The 25,000-nt window shown below is 40.9% G+C and overlaps 2 protein-coding genes across 3 annotated transcripts in view; both read left to right on the top strand.

Annotated features, from left to right (window-relative positions):
- Positions 1–22,197, top strand: part of LOC115226760 (protein GUCD1-like) — a 33,137-nt gene extending 10,940 nt beyond the window's left edge. The window contains exons 3-10 of the mRNA XM_029797781.2: positions 3,383–3,467; positions 7,068–7,133; positions 10,229–10,328; positions 13,089–13,180; positions 15,280–15,379; positions 17,048–17,096; positions 18,664–18,738; positions 21,573–22,197. Coding sequence (XP_029653641.1) covers positions 3,383–3,467; positions 7,068–7,133; positions 10,229–10,328; positions 13,089–13,180; positions 15,280–15,379; positions 17,048–17,096; positions 18,664–18,738; positions 21,573–21,664 — 659 coding nt within the window. The 3' untranslated portion in view covers positions 21,665–22,197. The remainder of the gene's footprint in view (positions 1–3,382; positions 3,468–7,067; positions 7,134–10,228; positions 10,329–13,088; positions 13,181–15,279; positions 15,380–17,047; positions 17,097–18,663; positions 18,739–21,572) is intronic.
- Positions 1–25,000, top strand: part of LOC118768538 — a 492,176-nt gene that overhangs the window by 228,047 nt on the left and 239,129 nt on the right. The gene's annotated exons all lie outside the window — the stretch shown is intronic.

Here is a 25,000-nt window from a genome sequence, read left to right as displayed (position 1 = left end):
GTTCCGGGTTCAGTCCCACTGCGTGGCACTTGGGCGAGTGTCTCTACTATTGCCCCGGGCCGACCAACGCCTTGTGAGTGGATTTGGTAGACGGAAACTGAAAGAAGCCTGTCGTATATATATAATATATATTATATATATATATATATATAATATATATATATATATATATATATATATATATATATATATATATATATATATATATATGTGTGTGTGTGTTTGTGTGTCTGTGTTTGTCCCCCTAGCATCGCTTGACAACCGATGCTGGTGTGTTTATGTCCCCGTTACCTAGCGGTTCGGCAAAAAGACACCGATAGAATAAGTACTGGGCTTACAAAAGAATAAGTCCTAATGACTAATTGGTCTTTTGTGCTGAGCTACTGGTAGTAATCTATATTATTACCCTTTTGTTTATATAGATATATATATATATATAGATAGATAGATAGATAGATAGATATATTGTATATTATATTAATTAATTTTATTTCTATGTATTGGTTTATGATTTTCACTGTTTGATTTGCCTAATAGTGGTTTTATCTCTAATTTAATATATAAATATATATATATTTATACTGTAAAATTAGATTCAATCCTAAATCTAATTTTTCCCTGTAAGTTTGGATTTACTCCCTAATATATATATATATATATACATATATATATATACAAGATAGTAATTTGTGGTAAATCATTTTACCTTTGCCCATGTAATACAGTAAATGAATTGATTGCATCGCAATCCTTAACATTTATGTATTAACTTTGTTGGCTGCTTTACTGGCAGTATATTGGATATATGTTATCCCATGGAGGGTTGCATTTACAACCCCTATCTCAATTTGTGTGTATATATATATATATATATTATCCGAAGTGTTCAGTATTCTATACATTTCGATGAATGTGTACCCACTCTGTCGACAGAGTGCATTTTTACCTGAATTAAGGACTCGATTTACACACACACACACACACATGCTTGTATGTGTGTACAGGGTGCGACGAAAGCCCTTCCACATTCCCCGTTCTTGATAAGCCTTGTAACAGGAAACCCATAAACCCATAATATATATTGGTGCAAACCATTTACCTGACTTCGCTACAATAGTCATTTAAAATATACCAGGTGTTTTTTTGGGTTTTTATTTTTTTGCATATATAGATTAGCACTAGGTGCCCCTTAAATAAACAGGGCCTTCGATAACTGCATAACCTTCCTATCCCTTAAAGTGGTACTACACACACACACACACACTCCAACCACTAAGTTCTGGGTTCAGTCCCACTGCATGGCGCCCTGGGCGTGTGTCTTTTTCTATAACCATAGGCTATCAAATCCTTGTGAGTGGATTTCGTAGAGGGGAAATTGGAAGAAACATATCGTCCCTGTGTATATCTTTGGGGTTGTTTATGTCTCCGTAATGTAGCTGTTCGGCGTAAAAGTCCGATGGAATAGCAACCAGTTTTTTAATTTTTTTAATTTTTAAGTAAGTCCTGGGGTCACTTCGCTTGAGTAAAACCCGTCAAGGCGGTGCCGTAGCATGGCCACAGTCCAGTGGCTGAAACAAACAAAACATTATATATATATAGGGTAGCGAATACTCGTTATAAATATCACCACCGTGGGCCTAGCATGTATAAAAAGTCAATAGATAACATATTCATGTTTCAAAGTAGAAAATTACCCTTTAACAGGTAATTTTTACATGCTAGAAATAGCAGCCAACGCGGCCAAATGCCACAATTTTATAGCAAATTTCGGAAACCATGGTATAACCGTTATATAACAAGGTAAAGGTTTTCATTTACTCTTTTACTTGTTTCAGTCATTTGGCTGCGGCCTTGCTGGAGCACCGCCTTTAATTGAGCAACTCGACCCCGGGACTTATGTATTTATTTTCGCCGTTTCATTAATTCGAGACAGTTCTTTTAATTATGAATATTAAAGAAATAAGTAAAAAAAATTGTAGTTGGCGCCAAAAGTCAGGTAACATCCTGTTTCACTTTGGTCTCCGTCCATATTCAATGCCTCACAGAATTTCATTGTACGATTTTAATTGAGCACCAGTACTTATACTCTCTCTCTCTCTCTCTCTCTCTCTCTCTCTCTCTCTCTCTTTTACTCTTTTACATGTTTCAGTCATTTGACTGCGGCCATGCTGGAGCACCGCCTTTAGTCGAGCAAATCGACCCCGGGACTTATTCTTTTTTGTAAGCCCTATCGTTCTCTTTTGCCGAACAGCTAAGTGACGGGGACGTAAACACACCAGCATCGGTTGTCAAGCAATGCTATGGGGGACAAACACAGACACACAAACACATACACATACGTACATATACATACATACATACGACAGGCTTCTTTCAGTTTCTGTCTACCAAATCCACTCACAAGGCATTGGTCGGCCCGGGGCTATAGCAGAAGACACTTGCCCAAGATGCCACGCAGTGGGACTGAACCCGGAACCATGTGGTTGGTTAGCAAGCTACTTACCACACAGCCACTCCGAGGTTTTTGTTTTTTTTGTCCCTCCCTTTCTCCCACCCTCCATCGTCATAGTTATTTCATCAACCTCTTTTACCGAACCACTATGGGCTGTAAACAAACCAACACCGGTTTCTATCACTTGCTGTGTATGACATACGAAGGCGTGCACACACACACACACACACACACAGTAGCAGTAGTTAAGGATGTTCTGAAAGTATTGTAGCTAGAATAAGCTTATAGGATGGAGAAAACTCAGAAAGCTGTTGGCAACAAAAGGACCCCCTCTCAGAATACCCTCCATCAGGCTTTTGCCATATTCTGAATGCCTTACTTCCCTGGGCATGGACACATTGAAACTCCGACGTCTGGCGGCTGACTTGGCAGACACCCAGAAAATTATTAACCATCTTAGGCGTAGGAGTGGCTGTGTGGTAAGTAGCTTGCTAACCAACCACATGGTTCCGGGTTCAGTCCCACTGCGTGGCAACTTGGGCAAGTGTCTTCTAGTATAGCCCCGGGCCGACCAATGCCTTGTGAGTGGATTTGGTAGACAGAAACTGAAAGAAGCCTGTCGTATATATGTATATATATATATATATATATATACATATGCTTGTGTGTGTCTGTGTTTGTCCCCCTAGCATTGCTTGACAACCGATGCTGGTGTGTTTATGTCCCTGTCACTTAACAGTTCGGCAAAAGAGACCGATAGAATAAGTGCTGGGCTTACAAAAAGAATAAGTCCCGGGGGTCGAGTTGCTCGATTAAAGGCGGTGCTCCAGCATGGCCGCAGTCAAATGACTGAAACAAGTAAAAGAGAGTAAAGAGTGACCGTTACGATGGTGGTAATGATGATGATGATGATACTGTTTTCTATTGCAGCTGCCTCGCTTTCCATCCCAATACCATTCCAATCACAGAAGTACAGCTGGGACTGTGGACTCGCCTGTTGTTCTATGGTACTTCGGTAAGTAGTAGTAGCAGCGGTTGCTATAATTGTTGTTGTTGCCACATGTGTCCATCCGTCCGTTGGAGCGACAAGGACCATCTAGTCATCCTTCAGGGTGACTAATGACTCAAGTGAATAATGACTTTGTTGAAAGTGAAGAACAGCTGTGTATCATCATCAACATCATTGTTCGCCCTCTGGTATTGCGAGCAGATGGCTTCCAGAGGAGAAGAGTAGAAATTACCTTGTTTTCAGCTCTACAACAATGTCCAGCAAACTAGACTCTCCTACCTTTCACAAGAGATGATATGTATGTATGTATATATATATATATATATATATACATATATATATATATATATATAACATCATCATCATTGTTCGACCGTGGTCGAGACAATGGAATTTACCATGCTACGCCAGACTTCACGGTCCATCATGGCATTACAGAGGTCCTGTTGCTGGATGCCTGTATCCCTGGAGATTACATCAGGGTAGGAGAGTGTGCGCCCTCTGGTATCAGGAGTAGATGGCTTCCAGAGGAGAAGAGCAGAAATTACCTTGTTTTCAGCTCTACAACAATGTCCAGCAAACTGGACTCTGCTACCTTTCACAAGAGATGATATGTATGTATGTATATATATATATGTATATATATATATATATACATATACATATATATATATATCATCATCATCATTGTTCGACCGTGATCGAGACAATGGAATTTACCATGCTACGCCAGACTTCACGGTCCATCATGGCATTACAGAGGTCCTGTTGCTGGATGCCTGTATCCCTGGAGATTACATCAGGGTAGGAGAGTGTGCGCCCTCTGGTATCGGGAGTAGATGGCTTCCAGAGGAGAAGAGCAGAAATTACCTTGTTTTCAGCTCTACAACAATGTCCAGCAAACTGGACTCTTCTACCTTTCACAGGAGATATGTATGTATGTATGTATATATATATATATATATATATCATCATCATTGTTCGACCGTGGTCGAGACAATGGAATTTACCATGTTACACCAGACATCACGGTCCACTATAGCATTACAGAGGTCCTGTTGCTGGATGCCTGTATCCCTGGAGATTACATCAGGGTAGGAGAGTGTGCACCCTCTGGTATCACGAGCAGATGTTTTCCATAGGAGAAGAGTAGAAATTACCTCTTTTTCAGCTCTACAACAATGTCCAGCAAACTGGACTCTCCTACCTTTCACAAGAGATGACACAGGTGGTAGTTTCCCATATATTTGCATTTTGGTTGGATGATGCTTCCACGAGAGATTTTGAGCTCTCATAACTAGGCGAGTGTAGGTTCCATCCAACCGCCTCTCAAGCTTCTTTGATAACGTCCAGGTTTCTGAGCCATATAGTAGAATTGGTTCGACTGTGGCTTTGAAGATTTCAAGTATGGGCCAGACAGAGCCAGTGTAAATGTTAAAGGCTTAAACTATATCCAGTATATTTGGTAGACGGAAACTGAAAGAAGCCTGTTGTATATATGTATATATATATATGTGTGTGTGTGTATGTGTTTGTGTGTCTGTGTTTGTTCCCCTAGCATTGCTTGACAACCGACTTATTCTTTGTAAGCCTAGTAATTATTCTATTGGTCTCTTTTGCTGAACCACTGAGTTACAAGGACACAAACATATATATAAATATTTGCCAGTCTTCTTTCAGTTTCTGTGTACCAAATTCACTCACAAGGCTTTGGTTGGCCTAAGGTTATAAGAGAAGATACTTGCCCAAGTTCCATGCAGAAGAACTGAACCCGGAACCATGTGGTTGGGAAGCAAGCATCTTACCACCCAGCCACACCTGGTACTCCCTTGATTACAACAATGAGTGTTCCAGTGGATCCGATCTAAGGAAGAGCCTACTCGTGAACCTGAAGTGAAAGTGGCTGGGTACTCCACAGACATGCATACCCTTAATGTAGTTCTCAGGGTGATTCAGTGTACCACAGAATGTGACAAGGCTGGCCCCTTTGAAATCCAAGCACTCCTTGCTTTTGCCAGATGAATGGACTGGAGCAAAGAGTAAAGTACCTTGTTGAAGAACACAATGTGCCACTGGGAATTGAACTCACGACTTTATGATTGTGAGGTAAATCCCCTAACCACTCAACCAGGCAGCTGGCCAGTGCCAGTGGCATGTGGCCACTGCTGGTGGCACATAAAAGGCACCCAGTCCACTCCATTGGGAGGTGGTTGGCATTGGGAAAGGCATCCGACTGTTGAGACCAAACGACAACAGGCGACTGGAGCCTGGTGCTGCCCTCTCTGACCGACCGACCCTGGTCAAAGTGTTTAACCCATGCCCGCATGCAAAACGGATGTTGGATTATGACCTCCACCAATATCACTACTGCCCATTACCATGATCTCAACCTCTGAAACCATCACCCTCCCATCATCTTAACATCTCAACCACTCCAATCATCTCGACCACTCCCATCATCTCAACCACTCCCATCATCTCAACCACTCCCATCATCTCAACCACTCCCATCATCTCAACCACTCCCATCATCTCAACCACTCCCATCATCTCAGCCATTCCCATCATCTCATCATTTCAACATCTCAACCACTCCCATCATCTCAACCACTCCCATCATCTCAACCACTCCCATCATCTCAACCACTCCCACCATCTCAACCACTCCCACCATCTCAACCGCTCCCATCATCTCAACCACTCCCATCATCTCAGCCATTCCCATCATCTCATCATTTCAACATCTCAACCAATCCCACCATCTCAACCGCTCCCATCATCTCAACCACTCCCATCATCTCAACCACTCCCATCATCTCAACCACTCCCATCATCTCAACCACTCCCATCATCTCAACCACTCCCATCATCTCATCATTTCAACATCTCAACCACTCCCATCATCTCAACCACTCCCATCATCTCAACCACTCCCATCATCTCAACCACTCCCACCATCTCAACCACTCCCACCATCTCAACCGCTCCCACCATCTCAACCGCTCCCATCATCTCAACCACTCCCATCATCTCAGCCATTCCCATCATCTCATCATTTCAACATCTCAACCACTCCCATCATCTCAACCACTCCCATCATCTCAACCACTCCTATCATCTCAACCACTCCCATCATCTCAACCACTCCTATCATCTCATCATTTCAACATCTCAACCACTCCCATCATCTCAACCACTCCCACCATCTCAACCACTCCCATCATCTCAACCACTCCCACCATCTCAACCACTCCCATCATCTCAACCTTCCTCAACATCTCAACCACTCCCATCATCTCAACTACTCCCACCATCTCAACCACTCCCACCATCTCAACCACTCCCACCAACTCAACCACTCCCATCATCTCAACCACTCCCGCCATCTCAACCACTCCCGCCATCTCAACCACTCCCACCATCTCAACCACTCCCGTCATCTCAACCACTCCTATCATCTCAACCACTCCCACCGTCTCAACCACTCCCACCATCTCAACCACTCCCGTCATCTCAACCACTCCCATCGTTGCCACCACCCACATCATCCCCTCCACCATCATCAGATATAAGCCTACTAACAACTTTCTAATTCTCTTTGTGCAGGTACCTGGGCAAAGACGACAGCACCATCTACAATACGGACCTAGAACAGCTACAATGTGGACAGAGGTGAGTGACAGTTCCACAGCCTTCAGCTTGGGAAAGGGCCAGGCCTTCATTTGGTAAACCACAGAACGTTATATTTTATAGGACCCCAGTGAGTTATTTAACATTCCATTTAACTCTGATTGATCTGACTTATGATATACGTTGTTCCAACAATCACCATCCCATTTGAGGGAGATTTGGCTGCCATTTCTAACAGGTCTAGCTATCATGTAAAGGCCTCCCTCATTGGCTCATACATAAGACAGTAAGGGTGTGATTTGGGAGCTTTGCCTGCTATTTCTACCAGGTCTAGTTACCATGTAGAGGTCTTCCCCATTGATTCATACTTACATAAGACTGTAATATGTGATTTGCAGGAGATTTGCCTCCTATTTCTAGCAATTCTAGTTACCATGTAGATATGTCCCTCATTGGCTCATACATAAATACATATACTTGCAGTGTATAGGGAGCTTTGGCTGTTGTTTCTACCAAGTTAGCTACCATATAGTGGTCTGCTTCATTGGCTCATGCATATAGACATGAGACATTTGACTGGTATTTCTAACAAGTCTAGTTACTATGTAGGGGTCTTCTTTGTTGACTAATGCATATATACATAGGTTGTGATTTAAGGGATATTTGGCTTCTATTTCTAACAAGGCTAGCTATCATAGAGAGGTCTTGCTCATTGACACATGCATACATAAAACAGTAGGTTGTGATTTGAGGAAGATTTGGCTGTTATTTCTACCAGATCTAGCTACGATGTAGAGGTTTCCATCATTGGCTCATACATACGGTAGTAGAAATTTGAGAGAGATTTGGCTGCTATTTCTACCAGATCTAGCTACGATGTAGAGGTTTCCATCATTGGCTCATACATACGGTAGTAGAAATTTGAGAGAGATTTGGCTGCTATTTCTACCAGATCTAGCTACAATGTAGGGGTTTCCATCATTGGCTCATACATACGGTAGTAGAAATTTGAGAGAGATTTGGCTGTGATTTCTACCAGATCTAGCTACGATGTAGAGGTTTCCATCATTGGCTCATACATACGGTAGTAGAAATTTGAGAGAGATTTGGCTGCTATTTCTACCAGATCTAGCTACGATGTAGAGGTTTCCATCATTGGCTCATACATACGGTAGTAGAAATTTGAGAGAGATTTGGCTGCTATTTCTACCAGATCTAGCTACAATGTAGAGGTTTCCATCATTGGCTCATACATACGGTAGTAGAAATTTGAGAGAGATTTGGCTGCTATTTCTACCAGATCTAGCTACAATGTAGAGGTTTCCATCATTGGCTCATACATACGGTAGTAGAAATTTGAGAGAGATTTGGCTGCTATTTCTACCAGATCTAGCTACAATGTAGAGGTTTCCATCATTGGCTCATACATACGGTAGTAGAAATTTGAGAGAGATTTGGCTGTGATTTCTACCAGATCTAGCTACGATGTAGAGGTTTCCATCATTGGCTCATACATACGGTAGTAGAAATTTGAGAGAGATTTGGCTGCTATTTCTACCAGATCTAGCTACAATGTAGAGGTTTCCATCATTGGCTCATACATACGGTAGTAGAAATTTGAGAGAGATTTGGCTGTGATTTCTACCAAGTTAGCTACCATGCAGAGGTCTGCCTCAGTGGCTCATACACAAGATAATAGGATGTAATTTGAGGGAGATTTGGTTGTTATTTCTACAAGTTAGCTACCATGCAGAGGTCTGCCTCAGTGGCTCATACACAAGATAATAGGATGTAATTTGAGGGAGATTTGGTTGTTATTTCTACCAAGTTAGCTACCATGCAGTGGTCTGCCTCAGTGGCTCATACACAAGATAATAGGATGTAATTTGAGGGAGATTTGGCTGTTATTTCTACCAGATCTAGCTACAATGTAGGGGTTTCCATCATTGGCTCATACATACGGTAGTAGAAATTTGAGAGAGATTTGGCTGTGATTTCTACCAGATCTAGCTACGATGTAGAGGTTTCCATCATTGGCTCATACATACGGTAGTAGAAATTTGAGAGAGATTTGGCTGCTATTTCTACCAGATCTAGCTACGATGTAGAGGTTTCCATCATTGGCTCATACATACGGTAGTAGAAATTTGAGAGAGATTTGGCTGTGATTTCTACCATCTAGAGGTCTCCCTGATTGGCTCACTTATAGACATTAAGACACTAAGATGTGATGTGAGGGAGATTTGGTTGCTATTTCTACCAGGTCTAGTTATCATGTAGAGATCTCCCTCATTGGCTCATTCCTAATAAAACAGTAGGTTGTGATTTGAGGGAGATTTGGTTGTTATTTCTACCAAGTTAGCTACCATGCAGTGGTCTGCCTCAGTGGCTCATACACAAGATAATAGGATGTAATTTGAGGGAGATTTGGCTGTTATTTCTGCCAGATTTAGCTACCATGTAGAGGTCTCCATCATTGGCTCATACATAAGATTGTAGGTTATGATCTGGCTGTGATTTCTACCAAGTTAGCTACCATGTAGAGGTCCCACTGATTCGCTCATACAAGTAGGCATAAGACAGTAGGGCTTGATTTGAGTGAGATTTGGCTGCTGTTTCTCCCAGTCTAGTTACCATACAGAGGTCTGCCTCATTGGTTTATACATACATAAGCAAGGTGTGATTTGAGGGATATTTGACTGTTTTTTCTACCAGGTCTAACTACCATGTAGAGGTCTCCCTCATTGGCTCGTAGGTCCGGTATTGGTAGCTATATTTCGTCTGTCGTTACGTTGTGAGTTCAAATTCCACCGAGGTCGACTTTGCCTTTCATCCTTTCGGGGTCGATAAATTAAGTACCAGTTACGCACTGGGGTCGATGTAATTGACTTAATACCTATGTCTGTCTTTGTCCCTTCTATGTTTAACCCCTTGTGGGTAATAAAAAAATAGGTATTGGTAGCTAGGCAACAGTAATAAGGAAGGACACATCAGATAATGTTGTCTTAAGAATGTAATTTCTGAATAAAATAAAGTGATGGTCACATCAGGAATGGACACTAACCTGGGGCTGTACTACAACAACAACAACAACAATAATAACTACTTCACTATAGGCCAGCCTCTTTCTATTTCAGTGTCTGGACAATCCATCTTGCCTACCTGCTGAAGTACCATGGGGTGGTCACGAAATTCTTCACGGTCACCTTGGGGGCAGATAAAAATTATGCTGAACAGGTAAGGACCCTGAACTCATCATCATCATCATTAGGATCACCATTGTCATCATCATTATAATTATCTTTCTCATCATTACCATCATCATCATCATCATCACCATCATCACCATCGTCATCACCATCATCGTCATCATTACCATCATCATCATCACCATCATCATCATCACCATCATCACCATCATCATCACCATCATCATTAGGATCACCAGCAGCATCACCATCATCATCACCATCGTCATCACCATCGTCATCACCATCATCGTCATCATTACCATCATCATCATCACCATCATCATCATCACCATCATCACCATCATCACCATCATCACCATCATCACCATCATCATCATCATCACCATCATCGTCATCATTACCATCATCATCATCTTTATAATTATCTTTCTCACCATTACCATCAGCATCGTCATCATCATATCGTCATCATAATTGTCATCATCATCATCGATTCATGTCCACTTTTCCGCGCTTGCATGGGTCAGGCTGTGCATATTTGAGGCAGATCTTCCATGGCTAGTGGCACTTACTGTCGCCAACCCTCACCCATTTGAAAGCAAAGTAAATACGTGTGTGTATGTGTGTATACAAGCGTTAAGGAACGGAGGCTACTCTTCAGGCCAAGGATATCTTGATTAAATGAAATTTACATAGCGTTCAGTAAATCACTATACATATCCATCATTTTCTGTTAAAATGTCTTATTGATGAGTTTCGTTTTTTCACTTCCCTGAAGAGAAGATTGCATTGTTTTATACCATTTATTCTTTTGAATAATAATAGTGAAATCTTCGAAACATGTGTCGGAAGTAAAAGTATTTAATTTATACCTGCGTTAAACTTCATTTATATATATATTCAACAACAATTGAGGAACGGCCTCAAATAGGCCATTCGACCCACTAGAAAGAGCAGCCAGGACTCAAACCGCCAATTAATAGTAATTCAGAAATTAAAGGAAAATTAAAAAAACATTTACCCTATTCATCTTTAGACAATGCATTGTTTCGATGTTTTTAATGGCATACCAGCCTAATTAAATTAAATTAAACTTAATTAAGTCGATATATATATATATATATAAAATGGAACAAAAATGCAATAAAGCACAATAAAATATCCAGACAGATAGATGATACACAGGTGGTCAGGAAAAAAAAGGCCTTCTTTCATCAGTCAAGTTTCCAGATTGTCCTTACAGTTTTGGGCAGTTACACTTGAGAGTGTTCAAATCTGGTTGCCCACCAAAAAGTCTAACCTAAGAGCATTAGATTTTTTGTATGCTCTGAAATTGTACAAAAGACTAAATACAGAGACAGGAGAGGAAACGGCAAATAATGTGTATTTGTTTGATACCCAAGAGAAATGGAAGAGTCTTCGATGGTTTAATCTCTTTTACTCTTTTACTTGTTTCAGTCATTTGACTGCGGCCATGCTGGAGCACCGCCTTTAGTCGAGCAAATCGACCCCGGGACTTATTCTTTGTAAGCCCAGTACTTATTCTATCGGTCTCTTTTGTCGAACCGCTAAGTGACGGGGACGTAAACACACCAGCATCGGTTGTCAAGCAATGCTGGGGGGACAAACAGAGACACACAAACATATACATACACACATACATTATATATATATATACATATATACGAGAGGCTTCTTTCAGTTTCCATCTACCAAATCCACTCACAAGGCATTGGTCGGCCCGAGGCTATAGTAGAAGACACTTGCCCAAGGTGCCACGCAGTGGGACTGAACCCGGAACCATGCGGTTGGTAAACAAGCTACTTACCACACAGCTACTCCTGCACCTATTGATACATTTTTCAACAGAGAGGAATCAGGGTGGGGGGGACAGAGGGAGGAAAAGAAATGTTCCTGGATGAATGGTTTCACATGTTGAATTGGCTGAAAGGAAGTGGTTGGTGGCAAGGGTGACAGCGGTAACCTTGCTAAAGTTTGTGTTCACAAGTATGAGGATTATATATTAATCGGAATGAAGATAATTAATTTCAGTCGAAATCATCATCATCATCATCATCATCATTTAGCGTCCGCTTTCCATGCTAGCATGGGCTGGACGGTTCAACTGGAGTCTGGGAAGCCAGAAGGCTGCACCTGGCTCCAATCTGATGTGGCAGTGTTTCTACGGCTGGATGCCCTTCCTCATGCCAACCACTCCATGAGTGTAGTGGGTGCTTTTTACATGCCACTGGCACAGGTGCCAGACGGGGCTGGCAAACGGCCACGGTCGGATGGTACTTTTTACGTGCCACCGGCACAGGTGCCAGACGAGGCTGGCAAACGGCCATGGTCGGATGGTACTTTTTACGTGCCAGGCAAGGCTGGCAAACGGCCACGGTCGGATGGTACTTTTTACGTGCCACCGGCAGGGAGGCCAGGCCAGGCTGGCAAACAGCCACGGTCGGATGGTACTTTTTACGTGCCACCGGCATGGGGCCAGGCGAGGCTGGCAAACGGGCACGGTCGGATGGTACTTTTTACGTGCCACCGGCAGGGAGGCCAGGCGAGGCTGGCAAACAGCCACGGTCGGATGGTACTTTTTACGGGGCCAGGCGAGGCTGGCAACGGCCACAATCGGATGGTGCTTTTTACGTGCCACGATCGGATGGTTCGCTTACGTGCCACCGGCACTGGTATCACAGCTGCAATTTCCATTGATGTTGATCGATTTTGATTTTGATTTATAGTATCAAAAAGGTTTATCGGTTCCTTCTCTAATTTACAGAAATTCTACCAAAGCCATTTTGACAGTGACGAGGCAAAGATAAATCAACTGTTTGAAAGTGCACACAGAAACGGAGTCTCGGTAACAAAACAGTGAGTACATTTAGTCTTTGTCATCATTGTTTTTATGTTCAATATTCCATGCTTGCATGGAAAGATTTTCTACAGCTGGATGCCTTCCCTGTCACCAAACCTCACTTACTATCATATCTTCTCCTTAATAGTTTTTTGCATATCTTCTTAATAGTTGTCCTACCTCCCCTGTAAAGGTAACTGCTCTACCCTTCCATGATACCCTTAAAGCCTGGAACTTTTCAGCCCCTCCTTGTATGTATGTATAGTTAATCCATACAGGAAAACACCAAGAGAAAACACAACAACGCGAGGACGTGGAACAAGTATAGTGTTATTGGACGCTCAGGAAAGGAAAGAAAGAGGGAGGATTTAACATTTCGAGCAGAGCGCTCTTCATCAGAAATATAAGAAAAGGAAAGATCCAAGGAAGGGAAGACGGAGGAAAAAAATCACCAACGGTACACATGTGGTCAACATCCATTTTCCAGGCTTGAATAGGTCAGGTGGAATTTGGTGAGGCAGATTTTCTACAGCCAGAGACCCTACATGTTGCCAACCGTCATCTGTTTCCAAGCAACAGAATGTTTCTCCTCATCACCAAACACAGAAGACAAGATACAAACAACATCACTTGTGTGATGCTGATGTTCATTTGCAACCATTATGTGATATCACGGCAAAGGTACACACCTGTGCACACACGCATATACACATACACACAAACACTCACGTATGCACATACACACACTCACACACTGCGTATCCTATGGAAACTGACACTCTTCTGGGGTCACTCAGCCAGCTAAAAAGGAAAATCAACTAAAAAATTTTTAAAGTGTGGTGGTGGTGGTGATGGTGGTAGTGGTGGTGGTGGTGGTGGTGGTGGGGCACATTAGTGTAGTCCTAGGTACACTATGCTGGAATAATGACAAGATGGTCTCAGCTGAAACGCATTTGATCATAGGTGTAGTGGATCAGGACCGACCTGGGGCTAAACAACAAGAAAGAAGTATACTTTAGATAATGTGGTCCTAGATACACTGTCTGAATGAAAAGCATGATGGTCACAGCTGGAACGTCTTTGATCAGGTCTGCTGGATGAGGAATGACCTTGGGCTAAACAACAAGATGATATAGTCTTAGGTAGACTGTGTCTGAATAAAAGCCAAAATAAACTTATCTGAAGTTCTTTTGATCACAAATCATTAATCATTTTCTTACAACAGTCACAATCACAAATCATTAATCATTTTCTTACAACAGTCACAATCACAAATCATTAATCATTTTCTTACAACAGTCACAATCACAAATCATTAATCATTTTCTTACAACAGTCACAATCACAAATCATTAATCATTTTCTTACAACAATCACAAATCATTAATCATTTTCTTACAACAATCACAAATCATTAATCATTTTCTTACAACAGTCACAATCACAAATCATTAATCATTTTCTTACAACAATCATTAATCATTTTCTTACAACAGTCACAATCACAAATCAATCATTTTCTTACAACAATCATTAATCATTTTCTTACAACAGTCACAATCACAAATCATTAATCATTTTCTTACAACAGTCACAATCACTAATCATTTTCTTACAACAGTCACAATCACAAATCATTAATCATTTTCTTACAACAGTCACAATCACAAATCATTAATCATTTTCTTACAACAGTCACAATCACAAATCATTAATCATTTTCTTACAACAATCACAAATCATTAATCATTTTCTTACAACAGTCACAATCACAAATCATTCATCATTTTCTTACAACAGTCACAATCACAAATCATTAATCATTTTCTTACAACAATCATTAATCATTTTCTTACAACAGTCACAATCACAAATCATTAATCATTTTCTTACAACAGTCACAATCACAAATCATTAATCATTTTCTTACAACAGTCACAATCACAAATCATTAATCATTTTCTTACAACAATCACAAATCATTAATCATTTTCTTACAACAGTCACAATCACAAATCATTAATCATTTTCTTGCATCAGTCAGCTCCATGTACGAATGAAGGTCTCCACTTCATATGCAACTCACACTTTTAATTCTAATTCTTTTTCTTCTTAGATCTGTTGAACTCCAAACCATCCTCCAACATCTCAGCCTCGGAAACATCCTCATCTGTCTCCTCGACTCCCTTGTACTCACACAGAACATTTTCTATGAGGTTAGGGGACGAGTTTTATTACCATTCTATTATTTGTTTCAGTCCTTTGACAACGGCCATGCTGGAGCACCGCCTTAGTCAAACAAATCGACCGCAGCACTTATTCTTTGTAAGCCTAGTACTTATTCTATTGGTCTCTTTTGCTGAACTGCTAAGTCACGGAGACGTAAACACATCAACATCAGTTTTCAAGCGATGATGGGGGGGACAAACACAGACACACAAACATACATATATATACTCTTTACTCTTTTACTTGTTTCAGTCATTTGACTGCGGCCATCCTGGAGCACTGCCTTTAGTCGAGCAAATTGACCCCGGGACTTATTCTTTGTAAGCCCAGTACTTATTCTATCGGTCTCTTTTGCCGAACCGCTAAGTAATGGGGACATAAACACACCAGCATCGGTTGTCAAGCAATGCTAGGGGGACAAACACAGACACACACACGCATATATATATATACATATATGCGACAGGCTTCTTTCAGTTTCCATCTACCAAATCCACTCACAAGACATTGGTCGGCCCGAGGCTATAGTAGAAGACACTTGCCCAAGGTGCCACGCAGTGGGACTGAACCCGGAACCATGTGGTTGGTAAACAAACTACTTACCACACAGCCACTCTTGCACCTATATATATATATATATATATTTTTTTTTTTTTTTCTGTAAATAATGAAAATAGAATTTTATAAGCTTAGAGCTTATAAGAGACCACCGTGAAATGACTAAATAAAATAGTCTAACAATGGGGCATATAAGCCCTCGACAGGAAAAAGTAGGTTTTCCTGTACATGGTGATCGGTATAAGCTTTAAGCTTATATAATACTTTAGAAATATTGAATTTCTAAATGTCTCAGAGAGACATGAGCAGTGGTGGAGTGATAGAGTGGTCGTATACTGTCAACTCAATGTGACATCACCGCTGTTTAGCCCTAGGAAGCATCGACGTCTCCTGTCGGCTTTGATACATTTTCTGTGTCCTTATATTTGCGAAGGGCAGGCAATCACCCCCGCCACCTGGGACTAAGCACCTGAAGACATATGTTTCTGAGTGTATTGCTCGTCATCAGTCCAGGGTAGCCTGCCTCGCTCGCTGAGATGACTGCAACCTCTTCGCAAATATATCCTATTTTCAGTAAAAAAATTTTTACTGATCACCGAAATTAGAAATATTGAATTTCTAAATGTCTCAGAGAGACATGAGCAGTGGTGGAGCGATATAGTGGTCGTATACTGTCAACTCAATGTGACAGTCCCGTAGGGGAATTACACCACCACCATTTAGCCCTAGGAAACATCGATGTTGCATATTTTGCCATAAAAGGAAAATGTTGTTGCTGATCTAGTTTATTCAAGGTAAGCATTACCTACCTAGGCAGCACATCCCTGATGCCTATATGCACGATAGGCTTCTTTCAGTTTCCATCTGGCAAATTTATGCACAAGGCTTTTGGTCATTCTAAAGCTATAGTAGAAGACACTTTTTCAAGGTGCCATGCAGCAGAATTGAACCCCAAACCATGTGATTGGGAAGCAAGCTTCTTAAACCCACAATCACATCTTCTTTATTTCTTTCTTTCTTTCTTTCCTTTCAGTATTTCTTTGCTTTCTTTCTCTTCTTTTCCCTCTTTTAATTTTTTTATTTCTCTTTCGCATCAGAAATGTGGACATTTGACATGCTTCCGAGACAGCCGCAGTTCTTACCAAGGTCAGTGGACATTAATGTTGCTATGGTTACTTATGTCATATTAAAGTAAATTATTACATCATCATCATTATCATCATCATCATCGTTGTTGTTGTTGTTAATATTCTTTTGCTCAACAACATTGACATCTCAAATCTGTTACTCACAATTACTTCTCAATCCAAGTCAACCTGGTTGTTTGAGGGACACAACATCTTACTGCAGCAACTTGTTCCCTACTTGTCCCTGGTCCCTCTTTAACCTCTTTAATCACACTCATACATATAGACATTTCTACAACACTATCTCCCACACACAGTCCCAAACCTTCTGCAACACAACACCATCCTAACAACACTATCTCTCCCACACAGTCCAAACTCATCTGCAACACAACACTATCTCTCCCACAAAGTCCTAAAGCCATCTGCTACACAACACTATCTCTCCCACACAGTCCAAACCCATCTGCAACACAACACCATCATCACAACACTCTCTCTCCCACAAAGTCCAAAAGCCATCTGCAACACAACACCATCCTCACAACACTATCTCTCCCACACAACACAACACCATCCTCACAACACTATTTCTCCCACACAATCCAGATCTATGATCCATGAAGTTCCAACTCCCAGTATTTCCAACATCCAGCCACAGTCTATCTAGGAGTACATTATTGAATCATGTCTGTTGCAGTTGTTTAACCCAAGGTTATTGTTTCTGCAGCAAGTCTAGTGTGTAGGAGTCTCTGTTTTCAGGCTGAATATGGGCATGGCTGGAACCACTTTGATCATAGGTCTGCTTGCTCAGGACCAGCTTGGGGTTAAACAATAACAAGGGAGAACATATTAAATTATCTTGTCCTCAATACGCTATGTCTAAATAAAAGACAGGATGGTCACAGGTGGTTCAGGAGTGATCTGGAGCTAATCAACAACAAAGGATACTTCAGAAAATGTAGTCCTAGATACACTAAGTCTAATTAAAGGACTGGATGGTCACAGCTGGGTCATGTTTGATTATAGGCCTGCTGGATCAGGTCTGACCTGGGGCTAAACAATCACAAGGAAGGGCACATTAAATGATGTAGTCCTAGATACACTATGTCTGACTAAAAGACAAGATGGTCACAGTTGGATCATCTTTGATCATAGGTCTACTAGATCAGGACTGACCTGTGGCTAAACAACAACAAGGAAGGACACATTAGATAATGTACTCCCAGATACACGATGCATGAATAATAAAAGACAGGATGGTCACAGCTGGAACATCTTTGATCATAGGTCTACTGGATCAGGACTGACCTGTGGCTAAACAACAACAAGGAAGGACACATTAGATAATGTAGTCCTAGATACACGATGCATGAATAATAAAAGACAGGATGGTCACAGCTGGAACATCTTTGATCATAGGTCTGCTGGATCGGGACTGACCTGGGGCTAAACAGCAACAGCTTAGCTAGGGGTTTGCGACAGGATGTAAAAACTCCATTAGCCCTACGACAATGACCACCACCGTTGAATTAACGCCAAGTTTTCCTTTTCTCTTTTCCGCCACGACCACCACCACCACAAAGGTCACTTTGTTGTCGTCTGTGGGTACAACAAGATCAAACAACAAATCTACTACAAAAACCCTGCACTGAATCATGGTAAGTAGAGATTATCCCTTATTAATCCGTCTGCCCCCCCCCACCCATACCTTACACTTTCTTTTCTCATTTTGTTTTATTTTTTGTTTTGATTCATCAGACTGTGGCCATTCTGGAGCAGCACCACCTCTTGTACCAAACAGGAAAATTTCAGTTATTACTAACAGCGACTGAGGATGTGCGGTAGCATTTATAATGCTAGAAACAAGAGTCAAAGACCCTTACTCCCACAAAAGAGCATATGTCTATGCAGTGACAGGGGAGATAATTGCCACACAGCAAGTGAGGTCACCATATTAGCTAGTTTCACTTGGCCCATCAATAGTGACTACCCAATCACTGATGGTTAGGCTAGGGTCTTTGGCTCTTGTTTCTAGCACCCTGCACCATCAGTTACAATTAGTGACAACTGAATTCTTCCTTTTTGGGTCCATATTACATTTAGCCTCCTTTGTTATTTTATAATTTTCACTTTACCATTTTGCCCAACCATCCATTGATTCATATGGTAAATACTCTTTTACTTGTTTCAGTCATTTGACTGCGGCCATGCTGGAGCACTGCCTTTTAGTCGAGCAAATCGACCCCGGGACTTATTCTTTGTAAGCCTAGTACTTATTCTATCGGTCTCTTTTTGCCGAACTGCTAAGTGACGGGGACGTAAACACACCAGCATCGGTTGTCAAGCAATGCTAGGGGGACAAACACAGACACACATACATATATATATATATACATATATACAACGGGCTTCTTTCAGTTTCCGTCTACCAAATCCACTCACAAGGCTTTGGTCGGCCCGAGGCTATAGCAGAAGACACTTGCCCAAGATGCCACGCAGTGGGACTGAACCCAGAACCCTGTGGTTAGTTAGCAAGCTACTTACCACACAGCCACTCTTGCGCCTATATACTAAGAGCTGGGAATTAGCTTAACCATCTGTGATGGAGGGACTACTACTGATGACCTAAGTGAAGCTAGTATAGTATAGTGACCTCACTCACTGATTTGTGGTTATCTCCCCTGTCAGTGCAGGGATGTACTTTTCGTGGCCATAAGGGGTCTTTGACATTTGTTTTTAGCAATGTAAGCGCTACCTTGCACCCTCAGTCACTATTAGTGATAATTGATGTGTGTGTATATATGTGCGTGTATGTATATGTGTGTATATGGGAGGGCATAGCTATTGATCGTAGCAGGTGAAGGATTGTGCACGAGGGGACAGCCACTTTTGAGAAATCTCGAGTTGCACATGAGAAAGTAAGGAAGGATGTCAGGAAGGGCATCGTTGTTACACTTCCAGAAGGGAAGGGTCTTCCTTTGATTCTGACATGCAATGTCTGTGCAAGACCCTGCCTCAGTAAAGCTGGACTCATGAGTCATCTTCGTAGTCATAAAACGAGACAGATGAGTGACAACCTGGCCAATGGTGGTGGTGTTACACACCATACAAATCATATCTGTCGGGCATGTGGAAGAGAGTGTAATTCGGCAGGAGGACTTAAACGACATGCAAAGGTACATGAAGCCCAGTTACAACTACAGCCAGCTATTACCAGTAAAGGTCTTAGTTGCCAATTCTGTACAAGACATTGTAGATCTTTAGCTGGGCTAAAAAGTCACATTCGATCACTGCACCAATAACAGTTAAGCTTCGTGCAATGGCCATACTCGATAATGAGGGGGCAGCCATCATCATGTATATATATATATATATATATATATATATATATTTAAAGCGAGATATCTAGGTAGATAGTGCTCTGTTGAGTTATTCCAAGACCCCCAGAAACAGCTGTCAGGCCTGAAATACCATGTCTTCTCTCCTTTGTTTTCTGTAATTTTTGTACTCTGTGCAGATTTGTTCTACAAATCCATTAATATCTATATGCTTATACATAGACGTTCACCTTCTAAATATTTTCAGTTGTTCTTTCTCTCTCTACATATCCCTATATCACTCATTCAGATTATCTCTACAGATTTCCTATGGAAAGTGTAACCAGCACTGCTTTATGTAAACATCAATGAGATTGAAGAGGAAAATTGGTTAATTGGTGTATATGCCATATTCCGGGAGTTTTTGCTCCTTCATCAGTATCCATCCAATCCTTTAATCATCCACGAACTCAATAGCCACTAGTGGTGTAATGTTATTAAAATAATTAAATAAATGTGCCCTTTTAAAGTCTAGCCAGACTCATGGGCCCATTTTCCCGGTTTCTATGGCGTATGTGTTCCCCAGCTGGACGGGACACCAGTCCATCACAGCGTTACTCACTTTTGCCAGCTGAGTGGATTGGAGCAACGTGAAATGAAGTGTTTTGCTCAAGAACACAATGCGTTGCCCGGTCCAGGAGTTGAAACCACAATCTTACGATCATGGTGCTGACACCCTAACCACTAAGCCACGCGCCTCCACTGTAATGTTATTGGATATACCAATTTTACAAACACACTCCTGGAAGCTGGTATGCAAATATTAATGATTTCTAGGGACATGGTATTTTGTTATGCAAACATAATATACTACACAGTATATTGTAATTGCATAACAAAATACCATGTTCCTACATGTCATTAATGTCCCTGTATATATTTACATGTATATATGTATGTAAATTTTATATATCAAGTCCAGGTGTGTTTATTTGCATCATTATCTATCTCTCTTCTTCCCCTCCTCCATTCTCTTCCCTTCACTCTCCCCCCACCTCTATTTGTCTCTTACTTTTCTGGGTTTTTTTTCCTTTTTACCTGTCTTTTCTCCCTTTCTGTCTCTTTTCTGCCCCACTTCCTCTTTTATTGTCTATTCTCTTTCTTTCTCTCTCCAGATGAAGTCAGCAGTTGCAGTTGGAAGACCTTTGACACGGCCCGCAAACGTTATGGCACCGATGAAGACCTTCTCTTCATTTACACTTCTTGAGAGACACTTTAGTGGTGATGGTGGAGGCGGTTGGAGCATGGTGGCCGCAACAGACGCTTTGTAGAGACAGAAAGGGAGCGAGAGAAAGTGAAGGAGAGAGAGAGAGAGAGAAGTGGAAGTAAAGAGTGGGAAGATGGTGGTGGTGGTGGGTGTAGGCTTGAATAGCTGCATTGTGGAAACAGAGAGAGAGAGAGAGGGGATAAGAGAAGTGAAGGAGGGAAAGGAAGTGGTAAAAGGTTATAGAATGAGTGGTAGTGGTGGTGGATGGAGGTTGATAGCTGGAACAACTGTATTGTGGAAAGAGAGGGAGAGAGAGATAGAGAGTGGGAGTGAGCTGAGGGATGGAAGTGGAAATAAAGATGGTGGGAGGCATGGGAGGGAGAGAACAGAAAGTGTTGGTAGGAGGTAGAAGGGGGAAGAGGAAGTAAGAGATCTGAGAGGGTAGCAGAGAGAGAGAGAACAGAAAGTGTTGGTAGGAGGTAGAAGGGGGAAGAGGAAGTAAGAGATCTGAGAGGGTAGCAGAGAGAGAGAGAACAGAAAGTGTTGGTAGGAGGTAGAAGGGGGAAGAGGAAGTAAGAGATCTGAGAGGGTAGCAGAGAGAGAGAGAACAGAAAGTGTTGGTAGGAGGTAGAAGGGGGAAGAGGAAGTAAGAGATCTGAGAGGGTAGCAGAGAGAGAGAGAGAACAGAAAGTGTTGGTAGGAGGTAGAAGGGGGAAGAGGAAGTAAGAGATCTGAGAGGGTAGCAGAGAGAGAGAGAACAGAAAGCTTGTAGTGACAGCTTCATCAATTCAACCACTTCTACCCACACAACTACAGTTGCCTGCTGTCCTGTTGTGGGTGACACTAGTACCAACACTGCCACTGTATCACCACTACAACTACTGCCAGAACTAGAATTTCAACTAGAGAGAGAGAGAGAGAGAGTAAAAAAAACCAGAGGGTTTGTAGTCATAACAGCACCATTTCAATTACCACCACTATTGCTACTGCCTGTACTGCAAGTTTGTATAATACTACTACCAACACTGCCACATCAATCCTGTCAGTTATTACCAGAACTAGAAGTGCAGCTAAGTTTAGTGTTACTGCTACCTACACTGCCACCAATTTTACCTCTGCTTTACTACAACTGCCGCCTGTACTGTAATTGTAATTGTCTACACTGCATCTAGTTGTCATGGTGCCGCTATCACAAAACACCCAGAGAGTATTTTAAGTGTAGTGCCACCACTACAGAAGCCCTACTATTGTTTGACTACCACTACTACTACCGGCAGTACTACAATAGCTCAGACTGCTGATAAATGAAATACTGTAACACTGCTCAGTGAAGATGGAAAGAAGAGTGGGTTTTTTCATGTTTCAAGTATAAGCTCTTCATCAGAAAGGAGAAAAGAAAAATCCTGAGAAGGAAAATGTCCATAAACAGCACGTGTATGGGTATATATATATATATATATATATATATACAACTTATAAATAAGGGCAAATGAAAAAATTTCTAATGCCAAATATGCTGAAATTGGACATATTGTCCATAACCATATAATTTTTTCACAATATGCACGCTACTCGAAAAAAAGTTGACAGAAATTTCATAAAAATTCCATTATTACCATATCAGACCGATTTCAGGGTTGGTTCGAAAGAACCCTCCCTCCGGCAGTGATAAATGTGGCAAAGAAATAAATGAAATTTCTGTCGACCTTTTTTTCGAGTAGCGTGCGTATTGTGAAAAATTATATGGTTATGGACAATATGTCCAATTTCGGCATATTTGGCATTAGAAATTTTTTCGTTTGCCCTTATTTATAAGTTGTTTATAAATTTAACCTTTAAAGGTATTTTTTTTAATATGCTGGCCATTGATCAAATTTTTTTTTCGAAAAAGTTTTATCCTACATTAGAGATATATATATATATATATATACATACACACACACACATACACTAAAAAGATTAAGCAACAAATCCAGAAGAGAGATGATAACATAGTAACCAGACATAAATTATTCTGCTTGGAATGAAATGTAAAAGACAAAGAGAAAACGTAAATGCCTCAAAGAGTTCAATCTCAAAACATCCATCCAAACAAATCTACCTTTATTAAATTTTCCCTGTAATACTAAAAACCTATCCACAGAAAGATAACCGGGTTTATGGGAAATTGGACGTTGTGCTACAGTATACAAATGTATTCCAACCACCTAATAAAGTATCTAGTCAACAAACAGCATAAACTAAAGAGTTTCCACTATCATCCAACCAAGCAGAATCAAAGAAAAGAACGTGCGTGTATTTAATGTTATACCAATGAAACAAAATACCAGTCAAACTATAAAAATCAGCTGGTTCAACCCACCTTTCAGTCTAAATGTGACGAACAAAAATATACTTCCTACTATTCATCATCAAATATTTCATAACTGACCATAGATATCACAGGCTATTCAATAAGAACAATGTAAAAGTGAGCTACGGTTGCACATGAAATCTAAACATGCCATAGAAAGCTATAAACATGTATCTGAAAATTCATGGACAAAAATGCAGTAGATCAAAGCCATACCCCTGAATTAAAGTTGCATAACAAAACAATAAAATCTACATCGGAACAACAAAAAGAACTTTCAAAACCATTTTCACACAATACATACACTCGTTACACAATATTTCTTGAAGAAATCCATCATTTCTATTCAAGCATGCTTCAGTTTGAGGAAATGGACAATAAATGTACTTTCAATAATAAAGATATAACATCGCAAATATACTTAATAAAAGAATTGAAGAAGTACTAACAGGGTAAATATTTATAAATGCAACAGCAGTGAAAATAGAACTGGGAAATACTACAATTTCAACATCAAGAAAATGATTTAATTTACAGGAAAGAATGATAGCCTTGAGACAAACCCACCACAGAGTATATCAAAAACTGCTAAAGCTATTTCTGATATGAAATATAAGTTTATGAAGTAGACAAAGCAGTGTTAGCAAAGCAAGATATGAATGACATAAGCAACTGGTAGATATAGGATGGCTGTTGAACCAACCGATGAATAAGTGACAAGCTTTGCAAAATGGGATGTGGTTATGCAATAAGTAAGAAGAGAAAATATGACTGATGGATTGATTGATAAGGAATGATTTCTGTGAAGCAGCTTCTGGATAACACTAAGAAACTGTTAGATATGTGAACATCTGCAGACAATGTGCTGTGAAAACGTACATTAGGAACTGACCGATTACAATAACCCGAGGGAAAGGGAAACAACCTATTCCAATGTAAATAAACCTTAATTAAGTAAACGACTTGCACTTAATCATTGCAAT

Source organism: Octopus sinensis, linkage group LG30 (assembly GCF_006345805.1).
Source record: "Octopus sinensis linkage group LG30, ASM634580v1, whole genome shotgun sequence".
Classification (NCBI taxonomy): Eukaryota; Metazoa; Mollusca; class Cephalopoda; order Octopoda; family Octopodidae; genus Octopus; species Octopus sinensis.
Note: the sequence above shows the minus strand (reverse complement) of the source record. Positions and strands in the feature narration are given on the sequence as shown.